This window comes from Azolla caroliniana, unplaced genomic scaffold (genome assembly GCF_043228905.1).
Source record: "Azolla caroliniana isolate FFs.n. ecotype wild unplaced genomic scaffold, voAzoCaro1.0.p SCAF_12, whole genome shotgun sequence".
Taxonomy (NCBI): Eukaryota; Viridiplantae; Streptophyta; class Polypodiopsida; order Salviniales; family Salviniaceae; genus Azolla; species Azolla caroliniana.
Window position 1 is genome coordinate 5,504,153 of NW_028230447.1, and position 21,123 is coordinate 5,525,275.

General features: G+C 38.2%; 3 protein-coding genes across 3 annotated transcripts; 1 reads left to right on the forward strand and 2 right to left on the reverse strand.

Moving 5' to 3' along the window:
• Positions 1 to 1,824: 1,824 nt before the first annotated feature.
• Positions 1,825 to 5,786, forward strand: LOC147856938 (uncharacterized). The gene is made up of 10 exons (XM_087328475.1): positions 1,825 to 2,389; positions 2,784 to 2,849; positions 3,475 to 3,655; positions 3,804 to 4,000; positions 4,078 to 4,128; positions 4,343 to 4,434; positions 4,568 to 4,641; positions 4,743 to 4,909; positions 4,998 to 5,102; positions 5,201 to 5,786. The coding sequence occupies exons 1-10, from the start codon at positions 1,994 to 1,996 to the stop codon at positions 5,339 to 5,341; spliced, it is 1,470 nt and encodes a 489-aa protein (XP_087184601.1). The 5' UTR covers positions 1,825 to 1,993; the 3' UTR covers positions 5,342 to 5,786.
• A 1,033-nt stretch (positions 5,787 to 6,819) lies between these two features.
• On the reverse strand, positions 6,820 to 11,234 carry LOC147856939 (uncharacterized). Its single transcript, XM_087328666.1, has 3 exons — positions 10,117 to 11,234; positions 9,596 to 10,024; positions 6,820 to 7,165 (listed from the first exon to the last, which is right to left on the reverse strand). The coding sequence occupies exons 1-3, from the start codon at positions 11,141 to 11,143 to the stop codon at positions 6,981 to 6,983; spliced, it is 1,641 nt and encodes a 546-aa protein (XP_087184792.1). The 5' UTR covers positions 11,144 to 11,234; the 3' UTR covers positions 6,820 to 6,980.
• A 2,377-nt stretch (positions 11,235 to 13,611) lies between these two features.
• Positions 13,612 to 20,356, reverse strand: LOC147856940 (putative polygalacturonase). Its single transcript, XM_087328375.1, has 5 exons — positions 19,508 to 20,356; positions 16,845 to 16,965; positions 16,396 to 16,641; positions 16,080 to 16,233; positions 13,612 to 14,212 (listed from the first exon to the last, which is right to left on the reverse strand). Exons 1-5 carry the CDS (start codon positions 19,991 to 19,993, stop codon positions 13,699 to 13,701), a joined length of 1,521 nt encoding a protein of 506 aa, XP_087184501.1. The 5' UTR covers positions 19,994 to 20,356; the 3' UTR covers positions 13,612 to 13,698.
• Between the last annotated feature and the right edge of the window lie 767 nt (positions 20,357 to 21,123).

A 21,123-nucleotide genomic window follows, 5' to 3' on the forward strand; every position in this document is an offset into this window, starting at 1 on the left:
TTTGATATATGTATTCCAACATGCACACTCATGCATGAGCACATAAAAGTCACTTATGAACACATAACGCACGCATTGTTTGCAATTGGAGCTATCTTTAACTTGTGTCCACACACACACATTCTCTCTCTTCTCTGTCTCTGTCTTTGTCTCTCTCTCACACACACACATCTATGACCACATAAAACACATCTTTATTTGTTTCACTCCCTATGTTGTAAAAATATTAGTACATGGAATAAATAAATAAATATTAGTACATCGACTCATTGACAAAATGTTGCAAAGAAAAACTTTCACCACTGCATTATATTTATGAAATTGAAAATTTGTATTATTCCATTATGCATTTTAGAGCTATCGAAGTTTCGTATGTTACTTATGTGCAAAAACCATGCTCTTGACCTCATATGCTAGCATGTATTGTTTATCATAACAAGATATTCCATGCACAAGGAGATGTTTTTTTTTTCCCATCTCTTCTTTCATGGTGCTTCTTTCTTTGAAAAGAAGAATGTTCGTTGGAAGCTTGTATGTATTCATAGTTTAACTTGGGGATTATAGTCATTTTTGCTTGACCCTTTGAGCTAATGGTATATATATTGCACACTAGACCTTTTATGTTGCGTGATGTCGATAAGGATGTGTATAAGTTCACCCTAGATCTTTTACATTGTTGATATCTATCTTGATACGCACGCATGAGTTCACATGCTTTGCTTTTCTCATTAGGGTTCCATCGCGATTGCCAAGGAGGTGTAAACTCTTTGCACATGCCTTCTTCCACAACCTTGATATTTTATGGATGTGATATTGATGACACTTTATATCCAGATGCATAAGAAAAACAAATCAACAAAATAATCCATCTCATTCGAGTGATAAATCAATAAAATCCTATCATATTTGAGTGACTAAGCTATTAGAAAACATGGGGATAAAGAATATGTGCATCATCAAATCAACCATCTTAGCCAAATCTACGCTTCACTCAATACATGATAATATGTGCCAAACAATATGGTTTGATATCTATTACACTTTATAATTGCATATATCTAGATGCTGATGTGTATCAACCTATAATCAACATGGATAAACTTATGTTTGTCAACACCGAACGGGAAACACCACTCCTCTAGCATGGCCACTCTTCATCCTATACGATTGACAACACATAGACATAAAAAGACTAGCTTGTGCATTGCCGATGTGTACATAGAATAGTGAGAGAGAAAGATGTGCGCCTAACACCATAAACAAGCAGGCAAGTGAGCGTGAGCGAGAGATGGGGACACATGTCACTAACATCATCTTGACACGAATTGGGCATATATGATCTATCCATGGGAAGTGTGTCCATGGCTATGGAGGAGAGGCAAGAGCAGAATATACATATCTCCCCTAGCACAACAACTCGAAAACTCGTCGGAAGAAATGAGGAGAGGATGGGCAAGAGACAAGACACTCGTGCATATGTCCTAGACATCGTCACCGCAAAGAGCGAACACACGGGTCAACGAAAGAAGGCCCAAACATATGCAATGGATCTGATTGGCCTCTGGCCATTTCATCCCTCCTACCATCATGACCCATGACCCATGACCCATGACCCATAGCTTGTGATCAATAACCAATGACCTATGACCTATGACCCATGACTCACATGACCCATGACCCATGACCCACATGACCATGAACCATGAACCATGACCATGACCCATGACATCCATGGGCCATGACCATCATCATCACCATGGGACCTCTCTCTCTCTCTCTCTCTCTCTCAAACACCAAGAAGAAGAAGAAGAAGAAAAGAAGAAGATATTTTGCTCCAGAAGCTTCTTCTTTTCCTTAAGCTCCTCCTCCTCCTCCTCCTCTTCAATTCTATCCATCTCTCTCTCTCTCTCTCTCTCTCTCTCTCTCTGTGTTTCTCTGTCTGCGCAGGAAGAGGTCCCAGTCGAAGAAAGGAGGTGCTGCGAGAAACCCCAAAATGGCCACGGCTTTCAAGACCAATCCCTTCTCCACCCTCCAAAACCCTAGAAATGCTCCCGTGTTTCCATGGCGGAGCTTGGCGCCGCCTCATCAGACTACTTGTAGCCTCTGCGTCTCCCCCTCTCTTTCTTCTTCTTCTTCATTAGCTTCATCGTCATCACCATCGTCTTCTTCTCGCCTCCTTCCCTTCTGCCGAGTCACCAGCTTCGACCTTCTTCCTGCTCCCGCTTCCTTTGGAAGCTCTCTCAGAGCGACGACAAAGAAGAAGAGGACCCCGTCTTCTTCATCTTCTTCTTCTACTCGTGCTTCTATGAACGATCCGGTTCCTCAGTCTACTGTTGATGACAATCGCATCCCCGTCACTGTCATCACTGGTTTTCTTGGCGCTGGAAAGGCATGTCATAAATCGTCTTCTTCTTTCTGGCTTTGCTTCGTTGTCTGTGTCCTTGTACATTCATATCTCTAATATTTCTTCCTATCGGGGTTTTCTTTGTTTTTTTCGTACACACATTTGTGTCTCCTGAAAGCTTGTTCTTTTTCCCTAAAATCTTCTCAAACACTTTGCATATCCCATACCTCATAGCGTAAGTATATGACTTATCTATACATTAGATTCGACGGGCATGCTGCTGCATTTCTTTCTGAATCCTGAACCTTTGAATTATCTTTTTATTCAATTCCGTCTGCCCCAATCAACAGAATTGGTGAATTAGGTAAAGGTTACTTGATTCTGTTGAGGTTAAGTTAGTTTGTATCCTGACTTGTTACCATGTCATTCTTTAATGCAGACAACACTGTTGAATCATGTTTTGAAGGCCGACCATGGAAAAAGGATTGCTGTGATTGAGAATGAGGTAGGTGAATTCTGCTTCATAGCAAAATTTGACGTTTATATTGGTTTTCCCTTGACATTGATCTTCGTGTGCTAGATTGTAGTAATGTTGTGGCTAATCTCTTGTTTCATCAGTCTAGGCTTTCTTTCTAACGTGCACTTATGGGGTTAGTTCATTTTACTGCTACTTGTCTTTCATGCCAAACTCTCTTCTTTGCTCGTAGCCTTATCGGAAGACATTAAGGGAGGCCTGTGTAAACATTATCTGAAAATTTGGCAACACATTGACATATGGCTGTGTTAGTGCTGGCATACTTTCATGATACACTTTATTTTTGTTTGTTGCAATATGTTGGCCTGGTAGAGCAGATGCAAAGATGTTTTATTTATACTCATTTCCTTTGCATGATGCCTGTCTGACTGTGTTATTGTTCTTTTTTTTTGGGGGGGGGGGTTAAATCAAATCACAATGCTGAACTCTCTGTTACTTTTACTGTTTATTTCTAAGTAGAATGACATCACTACTCCCAATGATAGCACCATCAATATTTCAATATTCTGATTAGACTCAGAAATGGCTCCTTGTAATGTTTAGTGTGTGCTTTGCATATGAACGTAAACTTAATAAAAGTGTAAACAATTGGCAGTTTGGAGAAGTTGACATTGATGGCACTTTGGTGGCTGCACAAACAAATGGATTGGAGGACATAATGATGTTGAATAATGGATGTCTTTGCTGTACTGTGAGGGGTGATCTCGTAGAAATGATCGAGGAGCTTGTCACTACTAAAAGGGATTTGTTCGATCACATTATCATTGAAACTACAGGTATGTCGTGTCAGGTTACTTGGAAGTTGCCTTCCTCATGTGGAATGATGTTCTGGCTGTACTGTGAATCCTATCTGTAATTTTAACCATGATTAGGTCCAAGAACACAAGACTTCATGATAATGGTGCCGTGTTTTTAATTTTATAGGTCTAGCTAATCCCGCTCCAATTATTGAAACTTTCTACATGGAAGAGAGCTTGGCTCCTCATGTTCGATTAGATGGTGTGTTAACCCTAGTGGATGCTAAACATGCTCCGCAACATATCGATGAGAAAAAACCAGAAGGAGTTGTAAATGAAGCAGTTCAACAGATTGCTTATGCTGATCGCATTCTTTTGAATAAGGTCAACATCCACTTTGAAAGCAATATAATTAAGAGTATTGAACTATTTTTTTAATGTCATGTCTCACGCTTTTACAGATAGATCTTGTGAATGCAAAAGATTTGGAGATTCTGGCACAACGTATTAAGGTGAATCTACGGTGACTTTCCTCTTGTTTATTTCTAACAATGGCACGGCAAAATGTTCAATGTCTGTGTGAGTTTCTGTCTTAAGATTTCTAAAAATTGGGATTCTAAACTGTGTTCACTGGAGTCTGTCTGTTGCCGAGATGGCAAAGAGAAACTTATGTTGATGGTGTGTTTAACTGTATGCACATCCATAACTCTACGAGACATTTTGCAGGGTATCAACGAAATAGCATACGTACAGGAAACAAAGTATGGGGAAGTGAACTTGGATTATGTACTGGGAATAGGAGGATTCAATCTGGAAAGGTGAGATGCAGTGACAGTGGGTCTCTTTTACTTGTTTTATATGTGTGTACATATCCTCCTTGCAGTCATATCAATGCATGCACATGCCTTTCTTTGCTCGCTACTAATGAATCCTTGTTATCTTTCTCTACAGGATTGAGAGAGACATTATGGAGGACAAGACGTTGAAGAAAGACAAACATGAATCTGGCCATGATTCCGATGATGGTTAGATTACCTTTTTCTCATTTTCATTCTCAATGCTACTTTCTGTTAGTTTCCGTTTGCAGATATAATCTAATTGAAGTATTAATGATGATTATGTGCAGATCACCATCATCATCATGAGCATGACCATCATCATCATCACGAGCATGAGAATCATCATCATCATGAGCATGAACACTCAGATAGCCATAACCATTTTCATCATGTACATGATTCTGGGGTTGGCTCTGTTAGCATTGTTCGTGAAGGAACCCTTGATTTGCAGAAGGTAATGCATAGTTTATTATGGCAAAATGAGGAGGCAGTTGAAAAGATACCTCAAGGTTTTTTGAATGGTTGGTTGAAAATATTTGCAGATAAATATGTGGTTAGGGACATTGCTGTCCATGAACGCTGATGATATCTATCGTTGCAAAGGTGTTTTATCTGTCGATGGTATTGAACAACGGTTTGTTTTTCAGGTACTGTGGAAACATTTTCTTTGCATCTGTATTGTGGAATAGATTTGGAAGTTGGGATGGCAGTTTAATCTGAATGTGAAACTAATTTCTACTAACAGGCTGTGCATGCTCTGTTTGAGGGTGGCACTGATAGGCCTTGGGAAGCTGATGAGAAGCGAATCAACAAGCTTGTGTTCATTGGGAAAAACCTCAATAAAGAAGAGTTGGAGAAGGGTTTTCAAGATTGCTTGCTTGCATAAAAATCAATAAATGAAAAGCACTGCAATTAATAGAGCAAAAACCTTGGTAAAGAAGGGTTGGAGAATAGTTTTCAAGAAACGCTCACTTGCTTAAAAATAGACGTACCTCTGTGAAATAGAGCAAATATCCCTTGAGAAAGAAGATTTAATGAAGAGTTTCCAAGATTTTGCCTAGTTGCATAAAAATTCACGCGCCCAATTGAATAGAGTGGGCTGAAATGTGGTAGGTGATGTAATGTTACCTTTCAGCAAATTTTGTATGCATTATATCTGGGAATCTTGTTGGGAATGGATGGCCAGTGAGCTAATGTATATTGGTGTATGCATTATATCTGGGAATCATTTCGGATTTTGGAAATAGTATATTCTTGTAAGCATCTGAGTTGCTTAACCAACTGCTTAGATTGCTAATTATAATATTACAGATCACATGCAGATTATTCTCTATGATGTTGATTGTGGTCATTCACAACTTGGATTAATAATTATAACGCCACATATCACATGCAGAATTATTCCCTTGGTTGTTTATTGTAGGTTTATATTCTTTATGCACTCATGAGGCTTTATGGAGATTTATTGAGTTGAGATCATGGCAATGATAGGAACTCAAAAAGAGTTTTTGCATTGTACCACCACGGCTGTGAGCGAGGCTAGTGCAACAGTAGTATTGATATCGTTCGTAGGTGCAGCCAGTTCCCCGTGGGGTAGTTGGATTATTCGCCAAGGAAACAAAGCACGGTCTAGGGAAGATATTTATCACGTCTTCAAATATCATGGCTAACTGTAGAAGGCTCTGTCTTGGGTTGTATTTCTGTAAATCATGGTTTTCATAGGTTTCCAAAAATTATGTTTTTTGTACACAGTTTGAAAGGCAATTATAGTAAGAAGTCTTGTAGCATGCGTTTGAAGATCTGGAGGTTTTCTGAATACATACGATATGATGGGTCTTTATGCATATGCTTGGGATTTAGCCATGCATGTCTTGTGGTTTCGACAGGGGAGCCTTTTTGTAAACAAAGTAGGTGTGTTACCTGTGGTGTGGTACCAGCTTTTGAAGTTTATTTTGCTCAGTAAGACAATTTGGATATCTGTCAGATATCACAGATATCCAAATTCATCATGTTGGTTTGTGCCAATAAGTATAGTTAAAACTTTTCATTTCTATGCATTGCTCAACAGTTGATTTTAAGTGCGCAGCACCGTCAAAAGCTATGTGTCACAAGTTGGTAACAAAATTATAATGGTGATAACCCAAAAGAAATAAGAAAATGACATGAAAAGCAAGGAATGGGCAAAACTTGACATTCTTCTACATCATCCATATTTGGGCATAACCTAGACAAAATCCTCTTAGCTGAACTACATGCTCAGTTCAAAGCACCTCTATCATACTACAATAGAAGCAGTTTTGTTGCCAGGTACTTCAAAAAGAAGACATCAACAGAATAGCCAGACTTAACAAAGGTATAATCTACGAGCAGAATATTTTGGCATGACCATTATTTCTGTTACAGGTAATAATACAATCTTCTTTCTTTTATTTTTTACATGCTACAAAATTTGCATAATTTTATATGCTCTCTACACTGACCCTATACAATGCAAACGAATACTTGTACACACAAGAAAACAAGTTTTACATCCTGCCTTTCTCACCTGATTCATTCCCAAGATGAGAAGGTTTTACTAATATTGCTTGCTTCCATGGGAATAGCTTGTATAGAATTAGCCCAGTAGTGCCCAGAAATAAAGAAGCCCCAATACAGCCTATAATGATCTTTCTTCGGTTTTGATGCCTCCGTTTCCTTCTTTGAGTAGCCTCTGGTGAATATTTCCACATAACCACATTGTCATGCATAAAGTTAATAAGATCTCTCACTTATATAGCCATAATTTATTTCATGCTTGACTCAACGCTAGCACCCTATATCATATGAATAAAGAAGGATCATATGGGTAACACCTCATCATGGCCACCTATGACAATAATAACACATCATGTGCACTATCGATAATGGATTCATGCAATCCATGAAACACAGAGCTATTGAGCATCCAGTTCAATATCGTTGACTAATATTTCATATGCATTGACAATAACAATTTGGGAACACATCATTGTGACTACCTATGACAATAATAAGCCTTCTATACCATTCATGTATGTCTTCTAAAGGTTTGAAAAGAAATGTGCCTTTCAATTTATTTGATGAGGCAGAACCAGAACTCATAGACAATACTGAGCATATTGGGTTTTTTATAAGGAAAGAAACCACCCGAGGTCAAGTGTTTGGTCTCTCCTACTTCAAAATTTCATGTGCAATTCTGAATGTGGAATAGAGAAGGAAGGTGTCTCGAACATCCAACTGAAAATTACAACTTACACCTCGATCCCTGAGATTTTACAACCTTTGCCTTGGTTTTACAACAAAAGATCTGGATGCCTGAGCAGAGAAATAGTCTGAGGTTAGGTTTTTGAAACCTATTTATTCGAACTTCGTAATTATCCCAACGTGCATGCTAAATGAAGTCATCTTTGCAGTCAAGTTTTTAAGCCATAATAGTCAAACTCCACAACTATTTTGTGGTGGAAGCAAAATGGAGTCACCTTTGATTAAGTTTTTAAAGCCCTAATAGTCAAACTTCATAACTATATTGTGGTGGATGCAAAATGGAGAAAGGTGACTCCTAGATTCACCTGAGATTTATGTCACCTTGTTTCTTTACTCCTGATGGAGCTGAGTGCGAGGTACTTGACCAATTGACTGATGTGTGATAAGGGGAGTACACTCTGACACACGAGAATGGGAAATTGACATTTTACACTTAAGGCAGTTATGATTTTACAAAGGCCGAACTGCATTGCCCAGGTTTTGTTATGCTTCACGTAAGGGGAACTTTTAGTTCTCAAAAGATTGAGATGCCATCTTACTTACGATTTTGATGTCAAATCAAACAGTGTCAAAGGAGGTTATGAGAGTGCAGCTAAAACATTTTATATACACCTCTAAGTCTCTTTTCATTAAGCTTGCATGTCTTACCTAATCCTAATTCAACCATGCCTTTAAATGATGCGCATCATTACCATTCCAACTGGCATACATGATTTCTCTGTCAAGCCCAAATTTTGCCATTACTCATGCCAAATAATCTTAATAGTTCTTTCTGGGGTTGTGTGAAGAGAGCTACGATAGCACACGGAACTGAACTGGAAAAGACTCATGAGAATACATAGAGCAGATAGAGAGTATGTTTTTTGCCATATATGTAGAGACTTGTGTTGACTTTACTAATTACTTGCATTACATATGTCAAAACCTCTTCAAAAGCAATCACACAAACTGACCTTTTTTCTTTCATAAGAAGCATACTAGAATGTATCATGAGTGGTGTTTCCAAATATTAGTTGAGGAGAAAAGAACTGATTAATTACAGTCTCCATGGCCACAAACTCCCATGAGACTATACCATGTAAGTGTGCTTTGGTCCACAAAACGTTAAAATCTCAGAAAAGAAAACTATGGGTGTAGGCGATGAGCTCTCATAGTAGTGGGTACTCGTAACTCTACAAAGCCTGTTCTTCACAGGTTTGATTCATCATTGGACTCTAACAGTGACAAAAGAAATGCTGACTCTAGCAATATTCGAGCACACTCATGTATGTTATATCTCAGAGGGACAATGTGACCTATGAACCCAGATTTTTTCTTGCATTATATAAATAGAGAGATACTCATTACCACTCTAAGATTGAAGATCAGCAATTCTGATCGAAATTGGAAATTTCATGTTCCATGTTTCCGGGGCAGCCATAATGGACAAAATACCATTATTCTAGCATGTTCATTGGATCCACCTTTATGAGGATTTACATGACGAAGCTATATGATTTTGAGCAGCTACAAATTATTTCCCTATTTACATAGAGAAATCTACTGCAAATGACTACACATTTCAGTCATGTTCCTGATGTAGGTGGAGTAAGAATAGCTTTGGGAGATCATGGTAATAGTTTCATTCTAGCTGTTCAATGGTTTCTGAGGATTTACATGATGAAGCTATATGATTTTGAGCAGCTTTTGCAAATTATTACCCTGTTTACATAGAGGAATCTAGTCCAAATGACTATATATTTCAGTTTTCAATATTTTCTAATTCTAGGGCAATTCCAAATTTATCTGAATTCTGCACTATTATTTCACAACTAAAAGACAAATATGATTGCAAAGAGATTAAAGAAACAATTCATACCTATTATCTCCCTATTTCTTTGAGACATTTCCCGATTGACAAGCTCATAATATTGCATTTTATCGTGTAACCTTAAGATTTCTCTGTTCTTAGCTTCGAGTATGCTTTGAAACTCTTCATCCATTTCAACTCGAATTGCTGCCCTTGCAACAGATGCAGCCACAACTCGAGCAACTGTTAGCTTTTCTGACAATAACTGCTCTAAAGGATTGATATTTTGACGAGATTCCTTATTGTTATGAAAATCTGCAACTGAGTGTCCAATGGAAGAAAATATTCTCGCCATCTCATTCCATTTTAGCTGCAATTCTGCAAGAGATTCTTCAGCTTGAATTCTCTTTACTACTTCACAAGCAAACCTTGATTCCATATTTGATTCGACCACTTCCAAAGTTCTGCACTTACTGTCAATTCCTTCGCTTGTATAACCTGCCAAAAAAGCAAAAGACCTAAGAGTTATTGCCTAGAAGAAACTGGCGGATTAAGGACATCTTTAAGAAGATCAAGAGGTGGAGGAAAACCATCAAGAATGCCTTCTTCTGATGCATCATAAAACTCCTCTACAGTCTGACAGGAAGTATGGATTTTTCCATTTTCGAGCTTGTCACTGATCAAGCAAGATTCATCTTCCATGTCTTCCTTCATTCCTGAGTGGTCTGATGATGACAATCCAGAAATTCGATGAAGGTGATCATCCTTTCTATTCAGTGATTCATCAGAGATTCCATCGCAGCCATTGGAAATCTGGTCTTTTTCCTTCGTTTCTGAAGGAGTCAATGATGATGACGATGATGATAATGATGACGATGAAAAAGAAGAAACTCGATGAATCCAATCGTCAACTGGACTGAGCAATTCATCAGAAGTTTCCCCGCCATTAAAAACATGTTTTCTGACCAATTTCTCCTTAATTTCTGACAGATCCAATGATGACGATGACAGTGCTTCTCTTTGATGACTATGATCGTTTCTCGTCAACGATTCACCATAACTATTGAAAATTTGTTTTTCTTTCTTTCTAGTTGATGCCAACATAGCCTGTCTGATCTCTAGTTCCACGGCCAAAGATTCAGCAGCGATTTTTCCATCACCATTCCTCACCAGATTTTCTTTATCTGTGGCTATAGTTTCCACCATAGCATGTTTATTCAAACATTCATCAGAAATTTCATCATATACATCGCCAGTCTGAACGTTCTCTTTATCTATAGCTCTATTTGGAGCCATCGCCTGTATAATCTTTAGATTCTCTTCTCTTAGGCTTTCCTGATTAGGTTTCCTATCAATAACTTCATGAAAAAACTCACTGTTACTGACAGAATTATAATCATCGCCATAGACATGATGGATCTGAGTTACAGCATGTAAAGGTCTTCCTTTGCGATTGAAAACATAAGGAGAGGGAGAGAAAGAAGAAGGAGAAGGGGGTCTCTGCTGAATCGGCGTTGCATATAAAGGAGGATAGAGGGTGAAAGGAGCAGATTTTCCATCAGTATTATTATCAGACGAGAAATGACGACCTTCTGGGGACGCCACATTACGTTCCATGGATCTGCTACTGCTTTGAGGAAATTAAGACGAAGAAGAAAGGTGCGGCTCTAGAACAATGATCCGTCACAGAGAAAGAGAGAAGTGGCCCCTTGTTATCTGCAGAAGAAGCGATGGCAGTAGAAAAAAAAAAGGAGAGGGTAGACGACGACGACGACGACGACGATGATTCAGGTGAAAAGGCACCAGAAGGAGAGGATGAAGAGGAATCAGAACAAGAGCAAGAACACGAAGGAAAATACCGAGAAGGAGATGGTGATAAGGGAGGAGAAGACGAATCAGAAGAAGAAGAAGAAGAAGAAGAAGAAGAAGATCACCTGCTGCATCTTCTTCGCCATCGCTGCTGCTTGTTCTGCTGCTGCAGATCGATGAAGAAGAAGAAGAAGAAATAAAAGAAGAAGAAATGCATCATTGAGGAAACCATGGAAGCAGCTTGGGCTCCAAGAAATGGAATAAAATTAAATAATTAAATAAAGCAGAGATTAAAACAAAAAACTAAAATAAATAAATAAATAAAGGGTCAAAATAGTGGTACACAAAAGCAAAAAGCAACAAAAAAAAACAGAATCGATGAAACATAAAATGTTCAAAATGCAAAAAATGCAAAACCTAAAAGCAAACAGCGAAACGCAAAAAGCAAACCACAAAACGCAAAAATGCCAAATGCCAAAAGCTAAACGCCTTCTTTTGATTTAATAAAAAGCTGCCGCCTAAAATTTAACTACATAATTCATGAACTAGTTAATTTCTTTTCATCAAAAAAAAAAAAAAAAAAACACGATTTAATTTTGAAAACCCTAATTCCCCACACTTAATTGGCCTAATCTCCTCCTTTGAAGACTAACTGATAAAAATTTAATCAATTAACTAACTACATATTTTGGTCTTATCTAATCAATTTATTTGCTTTTAGAAAAACAATTACATGCATAAATCAATAATAATAATAATAAGGCACCACATAACACACATAAGAAATAATGCAATTCTGATTTGGACAATGAAAACTATGTTCTCAACCCTCAAATGAGAATGTGGTCTTTGTTTAAACATTCAAAAATAAGTGTGCGGCACACAAAAATTTGGTTGAATCACAATTGAAGCTACTGTTGTGGGTCCTCAATGCAGTTATTCGCTCTGTTCTCCATAAGAAATTTGAATACTTTTATGAAGCTCATAAATTCCCCTTCCATAAGAAATGTGGGTTGAATGTACTCATCCCACACTTTTCTTCTCTTAGGAATTCAATACTCTCTTTGCTTGCACATGCACCCGATCAAGAGAAATTGGAATTTTGTGTGCAATGTGACCATTGACCATGAAGTTTAGCACAAATTCTACCATATCTATCCTACAAGTATAACTACAATTAATTTGCATATAGAAAACCAGCCATCCTATTGTGATATTGAGCTTCCAAGAAAACGTCTAGCTCTATCTAGATATTAAGTTGGAGCAACCCATATTTGGAACCCCTTTGTCCTTATTTTTTTAAACTCATTCATAGTATTAATTATTGCGCCACTTAGATCCGAACAATAGTATCATTACTAAATTCTAGTCCGTGATGCACAAATATTGTCAAATGGAAGAAAGTTATGGAGAGGCAAAGAAAAGCGACTAATACACACATTTATGGTTTATAACCTCAATAACTACCATATAACTCGATGCACATATGGCCTCATTTAATGGTGCATAAAGTGTAGTTAAGGCTATATAGGTCACTCAACTCTTATGAGTAAGAGACAATGTTACACCTATCTCAAGTCTAGTTTCCTTCATGAATCCTCCAGTATTTCTTTCACCTTAACCTTCTCATTATGCTTTTGCCCCAAGTTATGGTCATCCATAGCCTCACAAAAATACATTATTATGCTTCCTATACATTCTTAGGCCTATCTACAACACACATTGATTAAATTTAAATGTTCCAATGACAACATAACAATACTTAGCCCCACAGTTTTTTGCTCGGTGGAATTGGATGTTTTATCAACAAAAACCTACCACACAAATCACAAAGGTTGTGGGAGGTGTCCACTTTATTTAGTTTTTTAGCAAGGTGCAATCACTTTCTAGTGCCTTCTTTCATACTCATAGATAGCACACAAGCCTATACTAATATCTTAGTCGATAGTATGAAGAGTCTAAAGAAGAGGAGGGTTGCATGTAGGTGTGGTCTTTTGCACAAATGATAATATGATCATTTGAAATACTTTGCACACTAGTGTGGATATATAACCATCAAACCTACCAAACCAATTCATGAGACCTATTTGTATATATTTGTATCAACGAGAGTCACGAAACTATCTATGTTGTCCATAGGAGACAAGTGTCCACAATGTCGTTCACTCAACCCCTACAGTGTGTAAGATCATCATGTAGTAAAATTAGTGAGACATTAACATTTGCCCGACTGACAACTAGGGTATAACCCCCAAGATGATGAACTATTAGAGATTAAAACTAAACATACGAGATGTTGGCGCTTTAGAGAGAGAACATGATTAAACATAGGAAATACAAGGGTGTGCTTCACAAAAGCTTAACTAGCTTTGTGTGTAATTAGCTCGACTACCAGCCCGTAGAATGTTCCCATCTTTGTCATAAACATCGAGAGAGTCACACGGGCGTGGATATGCCTTCCCGATCACCTTGCCATGCACAAAAGAGCATTGGAAGATGTGTTTCTTCTTCCTTGTCACTCCAACACCAAAGTCTCTAAACACAATATCTTCTACAGGCACCTTTGCACTTCCATAGATGCGGACTGGAATTCTTATATCATTTCCATGTATGCCGAGAAAGGAGATGTTTTGCACCACCGGTAGAGCTTTCGGATCGTAATCCTTATCTGGGTGCTCATTATAATCTGTTTTGATTACAATGCCCACCCTTACTACATCCAATGTAATATTTTTGAAAGACAAGGCATATATTCGCCCTCCTCTCCCTGGAGCTGTTTTGATCCGTACACCTCGTTTAGAACGCCATACATAGTAGTTTTCTACAGTTACATTGTTCACACCACCCGACATTTCACTTCCAATGGATATTCCTGCACTGAAAATCACATCATGCATTACTGATATGTTTGTGGCCTTATACATAATTAATAGTATATTAGCTTTCTGACCTACAGAGCTTACTCAGTGTGCTACATTAAGAACAACAAATGGAACATTTCATAATGAGCATAGCATAGATTGAAACAATTAATGGCAGATATGGTAACATATAAACATTCAAAGATGAGAATAACATTGATCAAGATATTTAGGGATGTACATTCAAATATAAGCATAGCATCAATCATTATATTTAGTGATGGATATACTAGCATGCTCATATATTAAGAATGTTGGGGTTGGGAGGAAAGGTGTAAAGACAATTACAACTATAACTGCATTGGGTGAATGGGAGGCTATACCTAAGGTTAATTAGGAGATTGTGGTTGGGGTAATGCTATCAACAAATCAACCGATGGGTGATTTGAGACGAATCATCTCTCCAGATATAATTCTCTTAACGCATGAAATGAGATTGCGAAAATTCAAAAGATGTTTTTAAGGAGGCAATTAGGAGTTAAATGCACTACCTCTTACTAGGTTATGCTCTTGGAAACAGGTATTCGACCCATAGAAATATTGGCACTCCAAAGAGTATATAGATACATTACAAAAGTCAAGAATATGCTAAATCATCGATTACCACATCTTGCTTGGAATGTTGGATGTAAGCTACAAAAGAATCATAAGAGTAAGATTCTCTCATCCGGTTGGGTTGTTGGAAATGGTTTAGAAGATGGGGTGTGGATGATCTTTTAGAGCTTTCGGGCAATGCTATGCATTATGTAATGATTGAGGAAAGGTTGGTAGAACCATTAATGATGAAGTGGGAAGATGCTAAGAGGACAAGGCTAGAATACTACATTGCAAATGTCAACCCTAAATGTTGGTATCAATATAAAGCAAGAATGCCTATTGATCATATCCAACCTTATCTCATTACCAATATCAGTAGTAATGTTCGCAAACTCCTTACACTACTTCACACTCGATCTCACAAGTTAGGTATTGAAGTTGCATCATGGTATCAAAATGTAACGAATTTGAAGGCATGTAAAGTATGCAATGAAAGCATGGTAGAGGATGAATGTCACTTGCTCTTCACATGCTCAACATATAGTGCAATTCGTTCGAGATATGTTGACATACTAAGGGGGAGTGATAACTTAAGTGTCATACTTAAGACACCACCTAGAAGGTGGAGCTCATATGCGTATGCTTTATTCATGCATAGAGACTTTGTGCTTCAATGTATGACTACCCCTTCTTAGGAAGGAGACATGTATCAAGAACACATGTATACTCTGGTCCCATAGGTCAAAACTGGCCTCTTTATGGATGATAAAAATTCTAATTCTAATTCTTCCATTCAACATTTTGGAATAAAGTATGTAACGTGTGAAGAGTAGGTTCTGAATCATTAGGATCGTGGTATCAATTCCAAGCTTTAAAACTTGGGCAGCCTCTCTTCTCTATAAATATTACCTTCTATTTTATGGGTTTGAGAACAAGACATGCACAACATCAACTCTTTAGGAAACATGGTTTATTGGTAAAGATTATGCTTTTTAACCTTATGGTTGCGAGTTCAATCCTGAAGTGATGGGTCTAATATTATATTGATTGTAAAAGCATACACATTTTCTCCTGGAGGTTGTGTACGCTTCACATTTTCTAACAAAATGGCTTCACAGATTCAGTTCACACAACCGAAGGGTTGAAAACAATAGTACATCACTGCCTTGGAAAAAGGCAACTCTAGATTATAACAAATGAAGTGATTTGCATACACTCTTCCCTAAATCATTATTATAATAACCTTAATTTGTATACAATCTAAAGATCTCTGTGAAAGATTGTACCTGACAGGAGAGTGAGCTATGATGTTCCGTATTATTATATTGGACGATGCTCGACCATAAGAAATGCCGTACTGATCCCATCCACTCTTGATTGCAATACAGTCATCTCCAACACTGATGTAACAGTCCTCTATCAATACATTCCGACAAGAATCTGACACAAAAAAATTTACAATAACAGAAAGAGCAATCAATAAAGCATCTGAAAATAAATCTAATCGTCCATTCCACACATTGAAATAATATGGGGGGCAAATGCATATGATATGGGTTATGATTGTTAAAATCCCATGGCTTGATCATTATCAGTGCATACCTGGATCAATACCATCTGTATTTGGAGAATCAACTGGATTCAGAATTGTGACTCCACGAATAGTAACATTGCCACAATCATAGGGGTGAATTGTCCAGAATGGAGAATTCCTAACAGTGATATGTGAGATTTCCAAGTCCTTGCACCACATAAACTGGATCAAGCGACCTCTTGTATATTGGATCTTTCCAGACTTCTGTTTACTCCACCATACCTTTCCTTGGCCATCAATGGTACCATTGTTACCTGAAGTGCGCATAATTAATAGAAGGGTGACAAGATGAACATACATTTGATCAAAACATTGAAGAAAGAAAAAAGTAAAGAATAGATGAATCATTAGGTGAGTTGAAAATCAACGGATATCTTCATAAAACACAAAATACTTCAAAAAGAGAGAAGATGTGGATGAACTGATTGAATGTGTGGTGAGTACAGTGTGACGCAACCTGTAATGACAACATCTTCTAGATGCTGACCATGAATAAGACTTCCATAACGTGGTCCCGGATGCTCTCTGCCCCTTCCATATGATGGCAATGGAGGCATAATTGGCCACAGGGATTCATCCTGTAAAATAACAATCTCTCTCTCTCTCTCATGATTGGTGTTAACATTGATAAAAGTATATTATATGAGTCAAGAATATGTCAAGACCACAGATTGCCAAAACTTTCAAGGAATGTAGGAATCAATATATAAAAAATAATAAGAGCAAAATGCTCTCATCTGATTGGGTGCTTGACATCAAGAAATGGTTTGAACAATGGGAATCAGAGATATATTAGAGCTCCCAAGCGATGCTATGAAGTCATCATCAATACAGGCTATGGAGGTGTTGAGAACAAAATGGCAAGACGCTAAAAAGTCAAAACTAGAATATTGCATTGCAAACATAAACCCTGAATGTTGGACCCAGTAAAAGGAAAGAATGCCAAAACGCATCCAGCTACATCTTACCACCCCCATGAGCCTTCCTAGCTCGCACAGAGCCCTTATAATTCTTTGAACTCAATCGCACAAGTTAGGTGTTGGGGTAGCATTATGGCATTTGCAAAAATGATGAAGACTTGTTAAGTGGGTATAGGTCAACATTGGCCTGCTCGTGGAGGATAAAAATCAAATTCTCTCTACAGAGAGAGAGTGAGAGAGAAACATCGCATATTTCCCCATGAATCAAATAATGTTGCATTCATGCCCTTGGTCAACAGAAAGTGTCCTAATACATGAATGCAATGTTATTAAATTCATGGGTGGTATGCAGTGTTTCCTTTTACTTTGAGGAATTATTTGATGATTGCATCATTAAATAACAGTTTTGAGTGGGCCCAAAAGCCACTTTCATGTAGGTATGCTTGCACCTTAGCCTTGAGCATCCAGTATTCACCTTACGTACGAGCCTTTGTATTATGTGGTTGGTTTCTGTTGTGTTTGCTGGGCAAGGTATTGCACAACAGGGATCATTTCGAGCATTTTATTCTTTATTACCTGAGCAATGTAGTTCCCTGATCAGTCTGCACCTGGTATGCGGGCCAGGGCATCTTTTCCTGACTGACTCTATCTCAAGTCTATCTCTACATGCTCCGCAGTACAGAGATGTAATCTCACTTCATAAAATTCATTCTAGAAATTGGCTATGTTTTACATTAATTTCTGCCAAAATTTTGAACCCAAAGCAAGTCCTTTTTTTTGGGCACAAAAATTAACTTCAGGTGGTTGCCAGTTTCCAAATCCATGCAACAGACTTCCTGGTTTGAACTATAGGCCAAGGTTGGTGCTAATGTGTTCCATGCATACTAAAGTATTCCACAGCCAATCTCATCTTGTACCATGTAGATAGGTCAGGAACCACACTACAAGGCAAGATCAGGAATTCCACCATAAAGGCAAGATTGACATGCAAATTTGCATGCTTTTTCTGGCATGAGTTCTATTCATGATCATCTAACGAAATTTGGGCGAATTAAAAATTTACCTCCATCCTACTTTAGTAGAATAATTTCATAAGTTGGAATGCACTTGTTAGTTCATATCGCTTTTTAACATGTATGACAGAAGCTATAAATAACTATGTCATATTGATATGCTGTACTAATTGTATTCATCATTCAAAAGTAAACTTGGAAATATAAATAGAACGCTCAGAAATTTACATGGGGTGGCCTTCATGAGGATTCATTTTCCAAATTTTCCTTGCTGCCCTCTTGATTGTGCATCATTCAGGATGCAAAAGATATTCTGATCTCAAGTCCAAAGACAAATAGATCAGCTTCACGAAGCAATGTAAATATGTCACTAGTTTGAACTATCAAATATCTATGGAGACTTATTCATATGCAAATGTATATGGAGATGCAAGTATAGAGGCTTTCATACTCAAATTTCACATCTTGCACACCTCTAGATGCCTATCACCTTGATTCTTCATTGTCTCTAATGCCAATTTCTCTCTTTCTTCATGTGTACAAGAGACATAATATGAGAGCTACATTGTAATCAAATGTTGAGATGTGACCAATTACAAACTGCAAGAGGTATCTCCCAAAATTTGTCATTCTTCTGCTTCATATCCTATGAAAATACAAAGTAGAACTCACAACTTGTACAACGGAGGCCAGTTGATCTAATTTTTATTCTTTTGCATCCTCGTGAGGATTTTTCCATTTTTCTGTTTAGTATCCTTCGAAAATATAACATAGATCTTTCAACTTGTACAACCAGATGTCACTTGATCTATTCTTTGTTCTTTTATCCATGAATCATGGTAATCCCAAAAGCCAACTAATTGTACTTGATCTAATCTTTATTCTTTTATTCATGAATCATGGTAATCCCAAAGGCCAAATAACTTGTTTCTCTCAATGTTCACATGCCATGCAATTGTTTGGAGAGTATCAAAAACCTATGGCCCAAATTTGAAGGATTTTTTGGTTCTCATAATTTCCTATTATTCATGCTAAACCTCCAATAAATAAGGGGTTTTCTCAGAACTTCCTATTATTATTTTATACATGAGATATGGTTGGCAATGAGTTTTTCCTGATTACTACATGAAGTATATTACATGAAAAGGAAATCTCAACAAGTTAGCAAAGAAGGTAAATTTGCTTACTTGGCTAGCAAGAATGACCGAATCTGAGGCAAGGAAAAGGGTTATGTGACTAGTCAGATTGAAAGGGCCAGTTAACCAAACACCCGGCGGTATATTAAGTTGTCCACCACCATAATTCGCAACTGAAGTTATGGCAAATATGGCACGCTCGAATGCTCTTGTATTAAGGGTCTTCCCATCTCCGATGCCCCCGAATTGAGTAATATTGAAGACATGCGGACGGAGAATTGGGAATATGGGTGGGTGCCCATTCGATGGAGATATTGCTTTTGCTCCTTTCTCCTCTGTTCTAATACCATCCAGAGACAAAGAAGAAGGGTAGGCTATCTGAAGGAGAAGGTTTCTCTGCCACAGAGCGACCGAGATGAATGCCAGGAGCCATATCGAGAAACCCCAAGTGCGTTGATGCGATTGTATGTTAGATGCCCATCTTCTGATCACCGATCTCTGATGCATAAGGCGTGGCATCAATCCATTTCTTTGCATAACTCGCCGAATCTTCCAATTATTCAGCTTGCAGGAAGGGAGCGGGGAATCGCGGGGAGGCGAGAACTTGGGTTGACCTAATTTGCTTGATTTTTATCTTGCATCAAACCTTGGACCTCATCGCTAAAACGTTCAAGCTTCCCTCTACATCTACAATCAGCATCATCTTCTTCATCTTCATCTCTGTCTCCGTCTTCCTCTTCCTCTTCCTCTTCCTCTTCCTCTTCTTTTTCCTCAGTTTTTCTGTTGTTTCACCTTCTTATAAGGTGCTTGTTGAATGAGTGAGTATGTAGTAGTGTAAGGTCACCATCTCTGAGGCAATGTCCTTTTCACTTTGATTTGTTCCTGCCTCCTACCTAGGTGACCAAACTGTCTCTGAGTCCCTTCACCATGGATGGATCCATGGCTCCTACTTCTCCTTGCTCATGAATTGGTCGGCCGGGCTCTCAATCGGGTCTCGCTCAAATAACAGTTTCTGTGGGCACCCGTGATGCCCTCTGGCCGAGGGGTCGTCCAGCCGTCCATCTCTTCTCCGCACTCAATGTTTAGATGGCCCGTCCATCTCTACATGCCATCGGAACTTTCCGCTCACCACTCGTATAGGCCTGCCCCACTCCTAGGGTTCTTGTAATTAGGTATCATTGAGCGTTTCACACTTAGAGGATCCTTTGTATGTCGCCAATTAGCTCTCTAAGGTTTCACACTTGCATGTCGTAGCGCCTCGTGTTACTATAATTGGTTGACATCTCTACATTTTCGGAAAGTAAATGTGGTTGGGTAGCTTTGTGCCTGAAGCAATCGTGGCATGCCATGCTCATATAGCTCACTATCTATTTCACTGCTTTATTGTCTATCATACTATTGTGTGCTCACCCACATTTTCCATGAATCTCTTAACTTGGATAGGCCATACTACTCATCTACCATGAATGTTTGCACTTAAAATCAGCTTGCAATGCCATGCCTTTTCCAATCATTTGTATATTGTGCTTCATGAAGCCTGGCGCTGCTTTGTGGAGGATCCTTCATCTTGCATTGGCCAAAAGCATTTGAAGGTTTCACCCAGTTATATGTCCGAAGACTTAAGTGTGCACACCATTTGGCATATACGTCTATCAAGTGGTTATACA

What these genes read in the sequence shown, in the direction of transcription:
- LOC147856938 (XM_087328475.1), top strand. Translation starts at nt 1,994, where the DNA reads ATGGCCACGGCTTTCAAGACCAATCCCTTCTCCACCCTCCAAAACCCT. An exon ending in ATCGCATTCTTTTGAATAAG is followed by an intron (nt 4,001 to 4,077) that starts GTCAACATCCAC and finishes ACGCTTTTACAG; the next exon opens with ATAGATCTTGTGAATGCAAA. An exon ending in GAACCCTTGATTTGCAGAAG is followed by an intron (nt 4,910 to 4,997) that starts GTAATGCATAGT and finishes AAATATTTGCAG; the next exon opens with ATAAATATGTGGTTAGGGAC.
- LOC147856939 (XM_087328666.1), bottom strand. Translation starts at nt 11,143, where the DNA reads ATGGAACGTAATGTGGCGTCCCCAGAAGGTCGTCATTTCTCGTCTGAT. An exon ending in AGAAGAAGGCATTCTTGATG is followed by an intron (nt 10,025 to 10,116) that starts GTTTTCCTCCAC and finishes CTTTTTTGGCAG; the next exon opens with GTTATACAAGCGAAGGAATT. An exon ending in AAGAAATAGGGAGATAATAG is followed by an intron (nt 7,166 to 9,595) that starts GTATGAATTGTT and finishes AATATTCACCAG; the next exon opens with AGGCTACTCAAAGAAGGAAA.
- LOC147856940 (XM_087328375.1), bottom strand. Translation starts at nt 19,993, where the DNA reads ATGCAAAGAAATGGATTGATGCCACGCCTTATGCATCAGAGATCGGTG. An exon ending in CGGTCATTCTTGCTAGCCAA is followed by an intron (nt 16,966 to 19,507) that starts GTAAGCAAATTT and finishes GTTATTTTACAG; the next exon opens with GATGAATCCCTGTGGCCAAT. An exon ending in ATAGCTCACTCTCCTGTCAG is followed by an intron (nt 14,213 to 16,079) that starts GTACAATCTTTC and finishes TGTGATTTTCAG; the next exon opens with TGCAGGAATATCCATTGGAA.